The sequence below is a fragment of the Trachurus japonicus genome, chromosome 18, assembly GCF_045865225.1.
Source record: "Trachurus japonicus isolate A0001 chromosome 18, Traja_1.0".
Classification (NCBI taxonomy): domain Eukaryota; kingdom Metazoa; phylum Chordata; class Actinopteri; order Carangiformes; family Carangidae; genus Trachurus; species Trachurus japonicus.
In genome coordinates, this window is record NC_140924.1 from 23,964,930 (window position 1) to 23,984,248 (window position 19,319).

Below are 19,319 nucleotides of genomic sequence, written 5' to 3' on the forward strand. Positions count from 1 at the left end.
CTGTAATTTCCAGCATCCTACCACGGCGGGGGGGGGTGGGTAAGTCAGACACGTCTTCTTGGAACAAATCAAAATTGCGGTGTTGATTGGTCTAATAGGACTAAACCACACAATGCCGCTCTGTGGCTCTCTTATGCTGAGAGCTGTTTGAACATCTGAGGAGGAGGCGAACACACAACGCTGCGTCGAGGATGTGACCGTTCGACCTTCCAGCTGACGTATGATTTCTTTTGAAATGTACGTCTCCTCCTCCACGAGGGTCATCTGGTTACTTGGCCATGCTGTTTAATCTTTCAAATATTGTTCTCAGCACTTTGAAATTTTTGGATCAACTTTAAAGAGCCAATTAAAAGTAACTGGCAAGGTTTCATCGCAGCGCACTGCACCAAAAACATCTCGGCGAACTCAAGCGGCGGCCTTCTTTTTAGCGAACAAGCCCCCGGATGGCACTCTCACCTGTGTCACACTGTCCCTCATGGTAGGCGAGCGCTGTTTGCGGGTGGTGGTCGTTGCCATGGTGGTGGTGGTCTCCATGATGGTGGTGGACATGTCGGCCAGTGGCGTGGTGGAGGTGGTGTCGGTGGTGAGCACCGAGGGCACGTCGCCCACCAGCCGCAGGTTACCCTGGGTCTGGACGTTGGGGTCGCCCTCAGCTGCCAGTTTGAGCACCTGCAGGCCGTTGTAGTACAGACCTGAGATCTGGCCCTGGAAGTGGCGCCCCGTCTCTCCACCGCCACCGATTTTGATGAATGCCTGGCTGTTGAAGATGGTCAGCTGGCGACCTATAGTGCGTGAGAGAAGAGAGGATGGAGGACAGAGAGAAAATAGGGTGAAGATTATAAATCAGTCATGGTTTCTGGTGAGCTTCCACATACAAAAAAACAAAGTAATACACAGATACAATGTGAAATGGGGAACATAGAGGGACTGTTTGGATCGCATGGGATTTCCTGAGTAACACTTTAGGGAGATTGGATCCTGGTTTGCTGCAGCTGTAGCCATTATGGAGCTGGGCACGTGCCACTCTCCCAGAGAGGCAGTCTGAATCTGACAGTCAAATAGATTGCAGGGGGCAGTTGCTGCTTGACCCTGAGACTGAGAGTTCACAGCAAAATGCATCTCATTTGCTCTGAGATGGAATGCATTAGAACGATGCTGGGTCTGTGTCATTGACCTCCAATGCACCTGTGCTGCACAATGATAAAGTACCCCTGCCAGCCAGAGAGAATTCTTTTTTTTTTTTTTTTACCATCCAAAAGAGGAAAATAAGATCCTCGTTGGGAGGAAATGTTTAATTCAGGAGGGGCGGTCATTACCATTCATCTGGATGGATAGATGGGTGGATGAAGGGAGGAGAGGGTCACCCATTCATCCAGGGTCCAATACTAATGTGTTACCAGGACTTGAGGTGAAGGGGTGGGGGGGTGGGTGGGTGGATGGGTCTGACAGGTGTAGTTTTTCTCCATGGATTTTCTTCAGCTGAGGTCACCAGGGGTTTTATTTATACTTTTTCTTTTTGTTTTTTAACTCATATATGCATCCTGGCTCTCCTCGGGAACATCTCACCATGCCTCTGGGACTGACGCACACTTTGACCCCTATTATGAGTCATGTGGATATGTGAGTAGCGGGAGCAGAGGGAGGTTGGTGTCGTTGCTGGATACCGTTGGAAGGATGTGGGTTAAAAACAGAGCTGATGAGGTAATTACTTAGAGGACAAGGATGGGAGAAGGCAAAGAGCTTTTTTTTATGGATTAATCAATGGCTGTAAGGAAAGAGGTAGTTGGTTTGTTTGTGAAAGGAATACTACTCTAATGTGAGCATTTGAGAGTGAAATACAGACTCTCTAGTGGCAGCAGGCTCTGGACCTCTGAAATGAGAGCCCCTCTGCCCTGGTGGGAGTGTGTGTGTGTGTGTCTGTGTGTGTGCATGTACTCGGATTTATTACTCCATACAGGGTTGTGGGAGATGTTCCTCCGTGCTCATGTAATTTGCTGAAACTTGCTTTGGCAAATTTAATTGCGTGTAATGATGACAAATGAATCCTCTGAAAGTCTTTTGAATGTTGTTATTGTTTTCTCAGCGGGACTGCGAACTAGCGAGGACAGCAAGGAGCCACCGGAGGGACAGGCACGAGCCCCATTTGTTTTCAATAAAGCAAGCTGAGAGGATGCTCCATCACCTTAATTACGACTCACTCTCCATCTATAGGGACCCCCCTCCCCCTCCCCCTCTGGTTCTGATGTATAGGTAACACCCAGGTGGGGCGGCTCCATCAGATGTCTATTAACGCTCATGACTATGTGTGTGCTGGTGCGTGGAGCGTGCAACCACACATTTTACAGTAGATTTTGTGGAGAAGACTTGGAGAGATAAATCTATTCCACTGAGATGGGTCATTACACATGTTATCCCATTATCAGATCATTAGGCACGTCAGGGACCCACGAGGGACCGGGCTCCCATCCTCCTGACTTTATAATGATGAGACTTAATGTCTGGCATATGCACTGTTGACATAATAGCTGAGTCTCACTCTATTATCTCAACACTTAGCATGTTTTGGTATGGGAGTGATACTGCAGGGACATCAGCAGGAGAATCACCGTACACACAAAACACAAGACAATATCAAAAACAGCATCATCCCACCTCAAGGTCCACTTGCGTCTATTAACAAGAGGACACATAGTACATACACACCGACACATCGGCCCACAGGGTCTCCCATTTCAAGCGGCCAATCCTACGTTTGTCTATACTGCCCTACAATAGATAAAATAAGTCTTCAAAAATAAGCCTTAATAAATAAGGCAAAGTGCAGCATCTGCATTTAATTTTTTTTTTTTGACCAATCAAAAGTGTGGCATATTCTCTTCAATCTGGTAGAATTTGATATTGGTACTGCTAAAATTTCCAGAGTTACTGGGCTTTTTATTTTGCTGTCCATCCAAAAAAGCACTGTGAAACCAAGGCAAAGTGCAGTATCTGCAAAGAGTACTGTACTCCCTACATTCTAGAATTTACTCTATAATTCCATTGGAGTAAAACCAAGTCAAAAGTGCAGTATCTGCACCAAAACCAAGGCAAATACGTATGCAGTATCTGCCATAAAACTGTCAAAATTGGTCAGAAAGACAAACTACAAAATACATTTAATTCAGTCCACCTTTATCTAATCAATTATAGACTTGGTAGTTATTCATAATTTGATGCTTAAACCTGACAATGAAAAACACAAAAAGCTGTTTTTCTCAGTATGGCATTTTTACAGATACTACACTTTGCCTTTGTAGGGCAGTATTATAGTTCTCAATGCTACCGGTCTCTTTGATTCAGAAAACCGCTAAAATTCCTTTACAAGCACCAACTCCCCCATGTGTGTGAGCAGTAAGTCCAAGTCAGAGGAAGATCTGTTCAGACAAGACAGTTTAGTTAAGTGTTTTGTGTGTGTGTGTGTGTGTGTGTGTGTGTGTGTGTGTGTGTAAAGTGCAGGAAGACGAGCCATCCATCCGACAGAGACAGTCCAACAAAGAAGAAAGGTGCCCTCTAGACTTGATGATGGAGAAATCAGTGTTTGTTTTGGTAGCTGTCTGGCCGGGGTGAGACTCTAACAGGCCTTGATGAAGTTATTGTTTCAGGGATTGCCAGGTCAAATCAAAAGTGACATGAGGTTTTAGAGCCAATATTGGTGGCGTGAGTGAATGGGGGGGCAGAGAAGGGGAGAACAACGAAGCCTCTGCATGGCAAACAATCACACTTAATATGACAGAGCTTGGATGAGGCTGCTGTGTGGGTGGGTGCATGTATAATATGAAATATGTCAGTGAAATGACCTTTATATGTGTGATGGCTGGCCTTTTTAAGGAGTGTGTATTTTCCCTACATTTATTTACACACATGCCTTCCCCCATGTGTGTGTGTGCGTGTGTGACAGCCTCTACACACCAGGTTTGCACATTGATGAGGGTTTATTGGACCAATTTGGTGTGATTGGGTGGCTGCTGCCGCGCCTCACTCCCCAGGGCTCTTAAGGTGATGGACATTTAATGGGAAGAGGCTTGTATGTGTGTGTGTGTGTGTATGGGAGGGGCCTGATAGAGGGATGAGGGGTTGGGGTGTGTGTGTGTGTGTGTGTGTGGGGGGGGCACATGGCCAGGCACTCATTATAACAGAAATTCACAACCTTACACAAAGCCTTAATTAACTGCAGTGCAGCAACTGGAATGGTCAGGACTCTGCAATGAGCTGCTGCACAAAGTCAACTGACTCAAGTTTGATCTGTCCCTCTATCTATTTATCCATCCATTTGTCTGTTTGTCTGTCTGCCTACCAATTAGAGCCATAGGAACAATAAAAATCTGTTTTTTTCCCCAATCTTGGCTCAAATTTAATGGTTTTCACCCCTATAAGACTCTATCTATCTACCTATCTATCTATCTATCTATCTATCTATCTATCTATCTATCTATCTATCTATCTATCTATCTATCTATCTATCTATCTATCTATCTATCTATCTATCTATCTATCTATCTATCTATCTATCTATCTATCTATCTATCTATCTATCTATCTATCCTCCTTCCTCAGGGAGAAATCTGTAAAAGTTTGTTTTTTTGGTTCTGTACTGCCCTTCTAACTCTGTCAGTCCTTGTTACATTTAAATACATATATCATGCTCTCATTAAATCCATAGGGAGAAACTGGAAGCACAACGAGGCACACACTGCCCCTTACGTAAATTGTCACAACAAAGCGGAGTAAAAATAGCTCTGGGTAATGAAGGGATAATGCATAGAAACATGCTGGAAACTGAAGGAGCAGCCCGAGGCGGACTTACTGTAACAGTCAAACGTATATTACTTATAGTCATATTAATCCAAAGGCTAAGTAAGGATTGAGTGTCTTTTTCTGCCCATTTCAAAGGTTTTCTTGTGCTTCAGAGTTGCTGCACCGTGGTAAAGCTTTGCTGCTGTCCTACAGACTGAAAAGATCTTAGTATCCTGGTTAGGAGCTGTACCCTCTTTGCTGCTTAAATATAGAGTAAAAGAAGGCATCATCTTTGGTTGGATCCAGTAGGCTACGTGGTTGATAGCCTGGCAGGTTGTCAGAGAGGAGTAAGAAGTGCTCTGACTTCCCTTTCCTCGTCAAATCAATCATTGTGGTAATACATGTGGCCTGCATGTCACAGGGACCATGTGGCAGCTGGTTTTACATTCATAATGCACATTTATAATAGCAATAAGAAGGGGGATATCGTACTGTACAGCTTACAACTACAGTATGGCGATAAAATTTGAAGTAGATCACTATTACATTACAAAGATACAAAACTCCTGAGTTCTGTATTTAAAACTTGTGAGACACAAAAGAAAGCAGATGTTGAGCAGGGACTAAAAGATGAGAGGTGACAGAAAGGAGAAATCATGATAGAAAGAGTGGGAAGGCAGGCGGATGTAGAGACAGAGAGTGTGTGGAAGGAATGACACACACACAGAGTGGATAATAGTCAAAAAGAACAGAAGGAAGATGGAAGAGACAAACATACATTAACGCACACGAATACGAAAAAAAATGGAAGGCAGAGAAGTGAGGTGATGACAGAATAAATAAATGTCTTTCACATGGTTAATCTTGTGGTAATGACAGGGTGTTAGAATATGAACCTGCCCTCATCAGCTCCCTGCTGTGTCTCACTGCATCCCTGTTCTCTGACCAGAAAAGATGCTCATACAGAGCAAACGGCTGCATGTGCTACAATTACAGTATATCTTCAGGTGGATGAATACCAGTGTGAATAAAGTACAGGATCTAAATTGTGTTCAAAAAAGTTACTGAAAAGACGAATACATTATAAGGGATACCAGACATGTACTGTGGTATTTGGGGGTAAAAATAAAGGTGTTCCCAGTCAAGAGTTTTTTAAAGCACTGTTGCAATTCAGCCAGTCTTTAATCTCTTTGAGTGAGTCTTCACTGTAACATGAAATGACTACCTCAGATTCAGGATCACTCACTTTTTTTTTTTTTTTAAACCTGTAAATAGGTTTTATAGAATGGCTAGACTTGTGGATTGTTCTCAACCTGTCTGAGTATGTGACTGATTGGTTAGTGATGTTGCCAGGCTCCCAGATCATAGCAATTACTTTGGTAAGTCTGATGAAAACTAAGAAAAGAACACCAAACTTGTGATAACCCAAAGGTGTTGATTTGGTGTGTTTTTGGCTGGACTCCAACAGTGTGGCCGGTACTATATCCCTGACTGACTTTTCCATCATTAGTCAGCTGATTGCCCTTCATCACTGAGTTGGAGTTTTAGCCATCAACAGGTTCTTTTAGGTGGGTGTTTAGAGCTGCACCATTGCCAACTTGACAATCTAATATTGTTGGATTTACAGACTTTTTCTCAAACAGGCTGCTTAATGACTGGGCCCATGTATGAATGTCAAAGGCCTTAGGGTGGCATAGCTTGTTATGAGCACTTTGAAGCTGCGGGGAAGTGAAAGAGCACTTCCAATACACAGTGCCTCACCTCAATTACAATCCAATATGTTCATTATTGCTAAAGGAGGCAGGAGTAACTAAACATAAGACACACTGAGCAGAGAGAGCAGGAGCTGAATGACCAATTGTACAGCTGAAATCAGGATAAAATCAGATTTTGACTGTGGGCTCTCCAGAGTGTTAGGTTTTTCTTTCTTTGTCGGGTCAAGGTGACTATAACTGCTCAAACTACCACCACAAACACCTGTGTGAATTCAAGGCATCACTTCTTGTGTTTCTGAGGATTTTTCTAAAGCCAGACCCAACCAAAGCCTTTATCAGTTGGGTATAGGTTGCATCACTCTTGTCTGATGTCAGTTTCAAATATAGAGCAGGATCCTCTTCAGATTATTTCTTCAACCAGAAGTGAACTGCCCTGAGAGCTGCCGCGCCGCTAACAGGAGTAAAAGCAAGTTCCCCGGTTGTGGCTTTGCATCGCTGCACCATCATCCTCCTCGTCCTCCTCCACGTTTTTCTAAGCGGACAGAGAAATGGCTCGTCTCAGATGTGCTGTGGTCGGTAATTACTGGCTGAGCTAAGCCAAGCCGAGCTGTGGAGGGGAGGGGGCTGCGCTGGCCTGGACCACGTTCAGCTTGCTAATGCACAGATTGCTTGTTGGAGGCTGTGAAATAATGGTTGTATGTCTGCTACAACCCCCGGGATGTGGGCGGAGAGGACGAGAGGGGGGACAGCGGCGTGATACGGCGGTCTCGCTGGGCCATGCCCCCTCCTCCCCGCTCCTTGCTAACCTGGAGGAGGTGGCTGTTGGAGGAGGGTGAAAGGATCTCAGTGTACCTGTGAGAAGGAACTCGGGCTTCAGACAGCGGTATCTTCCTCCATGTGCCGTCACCATTATGCCTCTCTTACCCCCCCGCCCCCCTCTAACTCCTGTTATCTCTCACAGAGGAGGGATGCCGTGCGCTGGCAGGAAGCGTCTATCTGAAATGTTTTCTCTTAGCTGAGTTGCAGCGTGTGAGGGATGGCCCCAGAATTCAGAATGTCAATAAAATGCTTTGTGGTGAGCAGAACAGAAAACTGGACTGTCTGCACGCAGAGTCTTTATGGGTTTGTGTTCACAAATCCTTCATTCTCTCCTCAACAAACAAGAACTCCCCCCCTATTTCCATTTCTCCTCTGAAGAAAACAGGACTAAGGAGGGAGAGAGTGGTGGAAGACTGCAGCACAATGGGGGTGGGGGTGGGATGCTGACAAAGTCGATTATGAAGTGTTCCCAAGTTATCTCCTCGGCACAAGGCTCTCTTTGGTAATTAAGAGCGTTTTGCTTTCTTATTCCTAAGAAGTCGGGCCGGTTTGGGCAGAACTATGAATTAATTGTGTCTGACAATGGAGATGAGAGACCAAATTCAGCATGAAGTTAAAGACTGAAAGGTTTGCGTGGCGTCCAGAGGTCCTTGAAGGCAGCTGAGGATTCCCAGAATGTGCAGGGCTGGAGACGGTAGATGGGATTTGGGACGCAGGAGATGTGACGACAATCTTCGCTTTTTTTTTTTATCCACTCCAGCTGTGACTGTATTTTTTTTTTTTAGGCCATTTCATGGTAGGGGACCATGAAATAACAGCCAAGTGTATAGCTTCTTTTTTCAGACACAGTGCTGCTTCTGCGCTGCCACTTTCCTACTCATGAGCAGGCATGTTAAAGGGATAGTTCACCCAAAATTGAAATTTCATTATTTCATTATCTACTCACCCTCATGTGGACTAAGGGCTGGGAGAAGTCTCAGAGTCCTCCGTGGCTTCTCTGAGTTACAGGGGGTCTCGGCATAGCAGTGCATGTCCATATAACGGTTGGAAATGGATACCAACTGTCTTCATAACAAAAAGACACACCAAAAAACATCCAAATACCTCCATGCTGCTCGTATGTAATGTCCGTCTTGTATTGAAGCCCCAAAATGCAAAATTATCCCGAAAAAAATTAAAGCAGAAGTAAGCGATATTTTTGTGTTAATATAAGTCTTAAATAGTTATATCTTCCGACAGCAATCACTTACATAGAGTGTTTGGACCAAAACACGGGTCTCTCAGTCCCTCTGCTCTGCTCTGAGCCGAGGAGAAAACTTTTCTTGTATCCTACAATTTTTATCCAATGAGGAGAGAGAACGGCATGAAGGGCTGTGTGTGCAGCCAAGGGATGCGCGTGAATGTGGTGACGTAGGGACGAGGACCAATAGATCCATGACGAGGGCGGGGGCTGCTAACTCCGTGGGCTGACAAGAAGTTATGGTGCGTTCAGGGCAGCCCGTAATTCGTGTTTTTCCGACCTGTGAAGTCGTACCAGTTCGATCTGGTGCGAGTTCACGGGTCGGAAGTTACGAGTGGCCGTTATAGTGACTTTTACAGGTAAAACAGGTCGGAGAAAAGCCTGCCTGGAACGCAGCATTAGCCAAAACGACTGGATCGCTTACTTCTGCTTTAAATAAGTCTATATTTCAAGCTTGTTTTGTAGCGGAAGCTTCTCGAAGCTCCTCTTCCTGGTTCGTCAAATTTGGACGAACTGGGAAGAGGACAGACCCTGGTTTGTCCAAATTTGACGAACTGGGAAGAGCTTGAAATATAGACATATTTAATTTTTTTCGGGACAATTTTGCATTTCGGGGCTTCAATACAAGACGGACATAACATACGAGCAGCATGGAGGTATTTGGATGTTTTTTGGTGTGTCTTTTTGTTACGAAGACAGTTGGTATCCATTTGCAACCGTTATATGGACATGCACTGCTACGCCGAGACCCCCTGTAACTCAGAGAAGCCGCGGAGAAATTTTAATTTTGGGTGAACTATCCTTTTAACATTCATAAAGTTTCTCCCCAAATATGGCCGCAATAGCGCAGAGAGATCAAATGAGAAAACAAGATAGTGGCTCAGCAGGATACAAAGCTCATCATGGGGACACTGGAAGACAGACTCAGACAGATTTATTCTCTGTAGAGTGTGGCCTGATGTGAGAGGCTCTCTGAAATAAAGCTGCAATCATGAGGAGCAGGTCTGGACCACTGCCTGACCTCGAGGTGCTGATTTGGGCTCTGGTTCCACAACAAGTGGGAGAACTTGATTGCTTTCGATTAGGGAACTTGGGAGCTTACACCAGGCAACATATCACCTGGTTCTTCAACTTGCATTTCAGGCCACAGAGAGCTGGTGTCCTAATATTGCTCCTTTCTAGTGGAGAGGGGTGGGGCTCCAGAGGGACACACTCCTCACTAAAAGACGCTGTGAAGCTCCAATTCTTCAGGGAGCTTTATCTGGCTCCTTGCTCATCTGCTAACAGCAAGAACTAAGGGAAAACGACTCCTGCTGGGCTTTTGTAATCTTTATTTTCCAGTGGAGCTCGCTGATAAGTCGGAAGTTGGAACACATTATTATTGTTTCAGAAGAAGATGACTGATGTAGGCAAATGGTTGCCAAGTTTCCAGCGAAAACACGGGATGACACATCCATCACGAGGAGGAAGAAAGATGCGTGGAAAAGGAAAGGAGACCCATTGGAGTTAGTGTTTGGCTCGGATAGAGCAGTTGAAAACTTTTGGGACTCAAATTTTTCCCCTCCATTGGGTCCCTGTAATGGCTGCCATTTTGTATTTAGTCAGCAGGCATGGAGATGGCCAGAGATGCTCACTCAGATCTGCCTCACACGCAAGTATAGGGGAGATGGGATAAGGGCTTCAGAGTGAGACGCAGTGATAGAGTGCAGTGCCACGGCTCAGATCTCCTCTAGGACAACGCCATTTACATCCGGCTATCATTAAAATCCTCATTTGTGAGAGTGATTGTGAGCAATTAGTGTTATTATTTTACCTCTTCCCACAAATGAGCATAATGGTGAATCACTCTTGAGATTAATGAATGAGATCTGACAGATGTAGAGGTTCTCCGATCTATTTTTTTTGGGACATTATTAAGGACTTGGAATAGGAGACCGATGGGGCTGATTGTTTTGTGCTCTTTGGTCAAGAACTCATTAAGACCCTTTGAAGCATTGAAGCAATAAAATCACCAAAGATTAGAGATCAATGACTGTATATTAAGATCGACCAAGACGTCTCCACTTCCCATCGTTGCACAAAAATGAAGCCAAATTGTCGCTTTGTGAGTTTAGGTTCTTTTTTATCTGGCTTTTATCAGGCTGACACATGTTTGGTTTGAATTTGATATTTGATACTATGAAACAGTAAGTGAGAATAATGGCAGCACCATTTATTTTTAAAAGTTTGGCCCATTTTCCATCGACTAACACTGAGGGGGTGTGGTTTATGAGCTTTGCTGCAGCCAGTAGGGGGCGATCCAGATGTTTTGGCTTCACTTTTCAGGAGCTGTCATGTCCATCTTTATAGACAGCCATTGTTAGAAACCACAAGGACCATTAGAACACATCTACCACATGAGGAATGATCCAGACTGTTTACCACACAACAGACTGTAACTCCTTCAGATGTTCACACACACCATTCACCCAGAGCAGCAAACATCACGTTACATAACAACAACACATTCAAGACATTTTCCATTTCTTGAGTGGTGAAAACAATAAATGTTAAAGGGACCTTGTTTAAATGATCCAGAGCAGGGGTGATGATTTTTGAATTTGGTTTTCAGTTATTTGCTGTTTTAACCCTCTGAGTTTTTGCATTACAAGGAGGTGGAAACAAGGGGTGGGTGTTTCGTTCCCTTTTAGTAGAAGTTAGAATTTATTTAGCTTTTTTTTAAGTTGGTTTTTGCCCCGCGCGGCCGTCGCAACCTGTCCAAGTTCTTCCAAATACTGTCATCCAGGTCCAATTGTGTTCAGACGTTAAAACATCATTTATAACAAGGTTATAACTGAGGGCGCTCTGAATTTGTCACCAGCGAAGGGCAGAGCTGGAAGACGTAGCCAATCGTTTCAGTTTCGGTCCAGCGGTGTGGACAGGGGGGGTCGATGAGAGCAGCCCTCAGCAGTTAGTGGGGGTGGAGTTTGGTTTGCTGTTAGGTGGTTAGATTCTGCTTAGAAGGTTCTTAGCTTTAAGCTCTAGCTGCTTCCTTATCAAAGCAACACACAGCTTTAACCCTTTGAGCTCAGCGATGTCCGCTAATTCCCCTCATTATCTAGACTACAGTGTCCTTTATATCATCTCAGGAAAACCACTTTGCCTCTACAAGTCAATGACGTGTGTGTGACTTTATTTCATTTTAAAGGAATCCAATCAAATGAACAAACATACGACCCTGCAGGTTCCTCTGGAAACGTGCCCTGATCAAAGCCCTCACTTGAGTTCTGATGGAGGTTATTTGTTTATTTCATCTTCCTACTCTCTCCCACCGCTCTCATCTAAGCGATTGGATGCACACTCATTTCTAACTATAGAAGAAAGAGAATAATATATTCAGTTTCAAGCTCATTCTCTTTTGAGTTTCATGGCATGCACAAATTATTTCATAAGTGGGTAAGTCATTTTTTATTGATCTGCTTTTTCATTCAACTTTCATCTCTCTAGCCTTTTTAATTCTGATTTGTGTCCTGACTACCCTAAGCAGAAGAGCGCTCCTCAACGCACCGGAGGAAAACAGGGAAGTCAGTTCTTAGCAGCTGCAGATGAATGCAAAGGATTGTTTTGTTTCCTTTAAATAAATATGAGCTTAATTCATCTGGTTTGTCTGTCACATGAATACTTTAGGTTTATCTTCTGGATCCTTTGAATTTGTTCACGATACAGATTCAAAGGAGGCTGTAAAGCTAACAGGCTAATGGTTGAAACTTACAAATTCTGTCCTTTCTGTAAATTCCCATAACCTCCTACATTAAACTATCTATTGGGCTGTATTTACATCTTTATGTTGCTTTTATCTTGAAAAAATGTATCATCCTTCTTGATCATAAATTCATAATTTTCCCTTTCTCTCTCTCTCTCATTTTAAAAAAAAAGAATCAACCACCTTCAGCAGCACAAACACACGGCACATGACAAAGACAAAGGGGTTGGGACATTCGTCACTCAAAGGGTTAAAGAGTCATCACTTTGACGGGACCACATTCGACCTTTGTGGCACTAGTTATGCATGATGGTGGGGCGGAAAGATTGTGCCCACATGCTGCAATGAATGCAAACTGGTTACTAAACAACACTACCACAGTCCCTTTAACTTTTAGTGACTTTCATGGGGGGGGGGGGTTATTTTTTTCTTAATAAAGTCACGTTTCTTTTCTTTTTTCTTCTTTGCTTTCAGGAATGACTAAATATAGTCAATACACGTTCACATTCAGCCAACAAACGACACAGGAAAGAAGCAAATGTAATCAATAGGCTATTTACATGTGGTCAGGTTATTAGGGGGTTATGTTGGGTTATTTGGGGGTTAATTCTCTGAAGAGATGCAGCCCCAGTTTAAGGTGCTTTGGTTATGGTCCCCTGGGTATCTATGGTTGTTATTCTACACTATGCTGTCATTTGTTTTGAAAGCCAATCAGAGCACAGTGAATATATAATATTTCCAGGTTGGTTCAGATACTAATTCAGTATAATTGAAATTAATCACTGATACTGCATCAGCCAGTCATTACAAGGCAGATGTACAGTGAGTTACAGGGGACTTTTTTTTTTTTTGTTAGAGCCAAATCACATTCACCCTTGTTGCATGGCACTGCACCTCCTCCAGAGTGGAGGTTAACGGTAGGTTAGGCGGTTAGATCATTAGTGGAGTTAAATGGATTTTATTACCTTTGTCGAGTAGCCACTCGTCAACTACCCGACCGAGTCGGTATGGGATTCTTTGTCTAGCAATAGCCAGGCGCTCATTATCAAAGTTCCCTTTAAGAAATTTGGAGAAGACAAATTAAAAAAACGTTACAAAAATAAAATAAAGTAAGAAAAGAATCTGGAAGTTGAAAGGTTAGAGGTTAGAAGGGCAACATGGCAAATGTTTAGCAAGTTATGTACTTTAAATCAGCTTTAGTTAGGACAGGAAGAACTTGATGTTTTTGGGCTGGTTTGTTTGGTTAGACAAGTTAACAGTATTCTAGTTACCTTGAGTTTAAATGATTTTTTAAATGCACTATCAAGTTAAACAGATTTATGAATTATTTAGATATAGAGTATGATTACATTTGAAGAAGTGCTAACTCAGATAGATATCTGCAAAGTCAATACACTTTAGAAATCCATTAGCAGTAATCAACCAAATTAGGCTAGCATCACACACAGAACCAGCAATCATTGAACAACAGGATTATCACAGTGTAAATGAATCAATCAGGAATCAGCAATAAAACATTGTTACTTCACATGAGCAGGAGATAATCACACAATACAAAACACATTGTCATGGTTGTTCCAGGGAGGCCATATTCAAGTTCCCATCACGCACAAAGAGTCAGTGATCAGCAAATCACCATCCCCCCGAATCTGACAACAGGATGGCACTCAGCATCAAATCCCTTTGAATCTGACTTCTCTGATTCACCTGAAGGGAAAAATATTCAGTGAAACTCTTTTTTTTCTCCCTTTGACTTTTCCTCTCCTGCATTAATTGAGCACTTCTCAGTGGCACATGGCAATTAGCATCACTTCATCAGTGTGTCAAAGATGTTCCATCGCCGCTGTGCAAACTTATTATCCCTCGCTTCACTTTCCTCAACCTCAGGGTCACGCTGCGCACATCTCCAGCACTTTCAATAGAGTTGGAGCTGGAATGAGGGAGGGGGGGCTAAGGGCCGATGGTGGCCAGGCTGAGGGGTTTGATGAGGTCTAATGTAGTGGCAATGTCAGAAGATTAATTAAGTTGTTGTTTTTAAGTATTATAAGCTAATTATAAGTAAGCAATCCTTGAGGGGTGAAGAGGTTCAGGGGGTTCCAAAAGAATGGGAAATAATTATTTTATAATTTATAATTCAACATCGAGATGTGTTGTTTGTGCTAAAATTCAACATAAAGTGTTTAGTCACATCAAGTAACCAATGTCATCATATGGCATCAAGTGTTTTTAATTAACCTGTCTGTGCCAATCACCAAAGCATTTAAAAAAACAAAAAAACTAACTACTTATGAGTTCCCACTGTTTTGAAGCTTTGCTAAAACTGTGATCTAAGCACACTATGGTGGTGAATGGCAGATAACCAGGATTTCACTTGAAAATCAACATTATCTAAAAATCTCTGTCTGGAATCTTGATGGTCTTGACAATTGCTGCAGAAATGTTCTGCAGGGAGACACGTTAGAGGCTGTGAGAGGAAACAGTTGAGCTCTGAAGTGAAATCCTGCATCCTAACTAATACACTTTGATTTCTCTCCCCTCCCCCACTGCTTTGTGCCGCTCGCTGCAGTGGTCTAAAATAGACCACCTCTCCTTTCTGCAGTACCTACTTCCCCTCCCCAGGGGTCTCTCTACCCACGCCTGCCCGCGCAATAATGGCTCACACAGGCTGAGGAGGTGTGTGTGTATGTGTGTGCATGTGCATACAGTACTGTATATGAACATGCACAGTTGTTAGTTGGGAGGGGAACAGAGCAATGGAGGAGATAAGAAGTGAATGGAGGAAAGAAAAGCAGAGCGAAGGAAGAAGACAGGGGTGAATGATGGAAGGCAGATGGATGAGGATGCAACATGTATGAGCACATGGTTGCAATGTCATTCATATGGTCCATCTGCAGCTCTCTGTTACCTGGGTGACCCACAGAGCAGCAGTTCATTTGTTATTGCAGGTTTTAATCTTTTGGATAATATATAATTGCCAGTAATGCAGCTTTTTATTACCTACAATAACACCTCAATTAGCTCCATAGGGACCCTGAAAAATCAAAAAAAGTGAAGCCATTCATATTATTATTGTAATTATTTTATTTTCCCGTGACTTCAGGAGCAGAGTCACATTTTCGTAGTGCTTTTACCATGTGATGGCAGATGTTACGACTGCTAACAGAAGCAGACTGAGTCTAAATGAGGACGACTAAAAGTGAATTTCATCTTAAAGTGACTAATTACATGTATGTGTTCTCACTGCACTTAAGATTAGCTAGATGCTTGCTCTGCTGCCCGGTGAGTGCAGGGCAGCAAATTACAGTGCAGCTAGCGCACATACACAGTTTCAGAGACACGGGCACGGGCAGTCTGCAGCAATCACTGAATTAGAGGAGGAGAGGCAGGTAGCATGAAGGGAGGAGAAGGAGTGATGGAGAGAGGGAGAAAAAACTGGTGAAGGTTGGTGGTGGTGGGGGGGCTGCTGAGAAAAGGCGATCAAACATAATGGCAGAGGGAATGGCGGGTGGTGGGAGGCAGTTGGTCCTTAGTGAGATGAATCAATCCAGTTTGTCATTGTTCTCCTCCTACTTGCTGCATCTGCTACCACGTCCACAAACCCCCGTGTAAATCCTCTCCCTCTTCTCACTCTGGTGTGTGAATCACACCGAGGCAGCCACTTCCACTGACTTAATCCTATGAAGGATCCATTTTATCATCCAATTAATGTTTGCTAATGAGCATGAACCGGAGACGCTGGCCCTCCCTCTAGTGGCAGCTCCTCAACACTACATTTAAACTGAGTCTGAAATGGTTTTCCTTTCCTTTTTCCCCCCTGTGTCTCCTCTATGGATTCCTTCCTTCCTCTCTTACCGCTATCCCTCTTTCATTAATCCCTTTTCCTTGTCTTACTCACTTATTCATTCCTCCTTGTCTGCCTCTTTGCCTCTAACCACTCTTCCTCTCTGCTTGTCCTTCCCTTGTTCTCAAACAATCATTCATCCATGCTTCATTCTGTCCTTTCTCTTACCCTCCTGCCAAAATCCATTTTCCATTATTTCTTTTTTAGCCTTTACTCCCTCCATCCTCCATCCGCTATGTCCTATTTCTTCCCCTCCTTTCTTCTTCCTTGCAATTTTCTCTTTTATTTGCCCATTTCCCTTCAGTCGCTTTCCTCCTTCTTTTCGCTCTATGTTCTTTGTTGTCAGTTCTTTCGTCCTCATTCTCTTCCCACTTCGTCCCTTAATTCCCCTCCTTTTGCTTTGTTTACTGTCACTCCATTTTATCCCTCCATCCTTCTTCCCTGCCTGGTAACACAGTGAGTTTAGAGCAAGGAGATTAAATGCAGTACATTGTAACGAAGGCATCGCCATTCATTACTTCACTCATACGCTGTGTCTTAGTGAGTGCTGAGTGGGGAAAGTAATAAATGCAGGGAAGAAGTGTGTGTCTGCGTAGAGTATGCAAATGCTATGTGAATTCTTTCACACTGCAAAGGAGGCCGACTAACAACATCCTCATGAACAATGAGACGTTGACTGAGGAATCGACAGACAATGGTTTAGTGTATCTGCACAAAAAAAAAGACAGACGGGGAAAGAAATCTGGGGAAGTGATAGAAACTACAGAAGAAAATGAGATTGGGAGTTTCAGTTGGACGGAAGTATACGTAGAGATACACGAAAACATAATGCCATAAAGTTTTAAATCTACACCGCAGTGTCGGAAAATCGAAATTCCTCTGTGTCCTGCTTGTTTATTTGCTTCTGTTTGTGCTCGGATCCTTGGAGAAATAAGTCATTCTGAGTGAACCAGTGAAACTTTTCCCTCCTCGCTCCTCTCCCGCACCAGCTGAAGTCTGCTCTGCATGAGAATGGGAGGAGGGACAGATTAAACAGCTGGGCCCTTCTCTTCTCCCTCACTACCATTATCGCACACGCTCGGCTCCCGAGACGATTCCCTTCGCTTGATATGAAAGATGGTGAAACAATGCTATCGTACCTGGCGCTCGAGGAAATCTGATATACAAGAGAGGGGAAAATAAAACTGTAAATCAAAAAGTGGCTCTAAGCTGTTGAGAAATAAATGTGTCTTAAATAACCTCTTATGATTTGTGGACAGCAGTGGCTATGGTCACTTCACAGAGAGACTATTACTCCTTTAAAAGCTGCAGGTCCCACGTCCCTTTATTAATTATGTGTAGGATGTAGTAATATTGCCCTAGAGGAGCTCTGTCACGTCTGAGACAAAAACCCAGGTGATGTCACAGTGATGTCATCATGGGTTTGGGACAAAATGTATATAAAGAAAAGCCTATGAGACTGGAGCTGGAGAGTGATGGGTCCTTAGGTTGCATTATGGGAGGTGGATCCATATTAATGATCCAAATGACTCATCATACCCATAGACTGTAAAAAGAATGGACGTAGCACCCGTGACATCACCCATTGGTTTGGGGGAGTCTGTTTTGTGATCCTACTATGGGCATTTGAACTGCGCCATCTTGGATTTTAGTGGGAGTCTACTTTCCATATTTGGAGAGGTGCGGTGGTTTGCCGGCAGAGAACCCGCCCACTGAACTCGAAGCAACCAATTAACGGCCGGTAACTGTCTGTGAACCTGTCACTCAACGTAACCACGCCCCCATTTATGTACGAATTTTAATCCTAAACAACACTAAAACGGTTGTCGGTAGAGACCAAAAAAGTAAAATGTACCAGGCTGTAAATATGTTTTTTTAAGCTGTAAAGTCAGCTATTTTAACATGGGGGTCAATGGAGAATTGCTCATTTCTGGTCCCAGCCCCCGGTGGCCATCAGAGAACTGCAGCCTTTTGAACACGGAAGTGGTATTCACTTGTAGAACCTACAACTCCTCCCTTGATTATACCCATTGGTTGACATATGGAGGAAAAACGGGGCATATGGGAAAAAAAAAGCTTGTGTATTTTAGCAATAGATCATACAGAAAACTACAGTATGGGCTCAACTTGGGGTCAAATCAATTCTGAAATGGAAAGTGATGTTTACACGTGACTCAACTCTGTAGACCTGCACTGCACAATAACTCTGTAGAAACTGTGCCTATATAGAAATGTGTATTTGTAAGAAAAGAGAAGAAAACTGTGTGAATAGAAGCTGTCAATAAATGATAACAGTGGTGAGGCTGCACAGAGAGACTATCAAAGGAAGTGTTTTTGTGAAAACGTGCAGATACAAAGCAGAAAAACACGCCATAAAAAAAAATAAAAAATCTCCTACACCTTTCAGGATCTGCAGGGGAGGTGGATTCACCATGTCTTCTGGTTAGTCTATTCCTTGGTAGGAACCGTCCCTATCCAATGGACTCAGGTAGAAAGACAGAGGTGCTCCACAGATATTCTCACTTCTTTCCGAATAAAAAATCAGTTATGTAACATCACCGCAGATATTATTCACAATCTCTTTTTTTTCACCAAGACAAGTCTTTTCAACAGATGTTTATCTCCTCTAGATATATTTTTACAGGCTTATTCAGAGTGTACAAACTCTGAACATCACTTTACAAGCTCAGAACCTTTCTGACCCTAATTTGAACCCGTACACAACTCATCAGACTGCCTACCTGAGAACATCAGTGTCTGATCCACTCTACATTAACACTACAGTCATGTGCCTCTGTCCGTTCAACAAGCCTGCTGTGACTCTGGATCCCCCGAGGCTCCAACCACCGGCCATGAAACGCTCTCTCCGCTCACGGAGCCAGGAACCTGTCTTTCCTTCTCTTGCGCCTTTGTGTGTGTGTGTGGCGCCTGGAGCACCAGCTGGATTAACAGCCAGGATGGGGCCCCGTCCAGGGCAGGTATCACAGCTGCTGTGCTATAGGGGCAGGGCAAGGACATGCTGATTGACTGGCACCTCTGGGAGACACAAAGCGAGGTGGTGGAGGAGGAGGAGGAGGACGGGCGGGAGACCTGCGTGGCGTGCTGGGAGTGTCGACTGTCTCTTTCTATGTCTGCCTGGGAGAGTTCTTATAATCCAGCATATGAATCAGACACTGCTCTGTCTCGCTC

General features: G+C 43.7%; 1 protein-coding gene across 7 annotated transcripts in view; it reads right to left on the reverse strand.

The window, feature by feature from the left end:
• The window catches only part of nrxn2b (neurexin 2b), a 773,301-nt gene that overhangs the window by 23,123 nt on the left and 730,859 nt on the right, over positions 1-19,319 (reverse strand). For 6 of the 7 annotated variants that reach the window (XM_085760266.1, XM_085760262.1, XM_085760259.1 and 3 more), the window contains 2 exons: positions 13,255-13,344; positions 457-782 (listed from right to left, as the gene is read on the reverse strand). In XM_085760266.1, coding sequence (XP_085616392.1) covers positions 457-782; positions 13,255-13,344 — 416 coding nt within the window. The remainder of the gene's footprint in view (positions 1-456; positions 783-13,254; positions 13,345-19,319) is intronic. The other variant, XM_085760265.1, reaches the window with a different exon arrangement.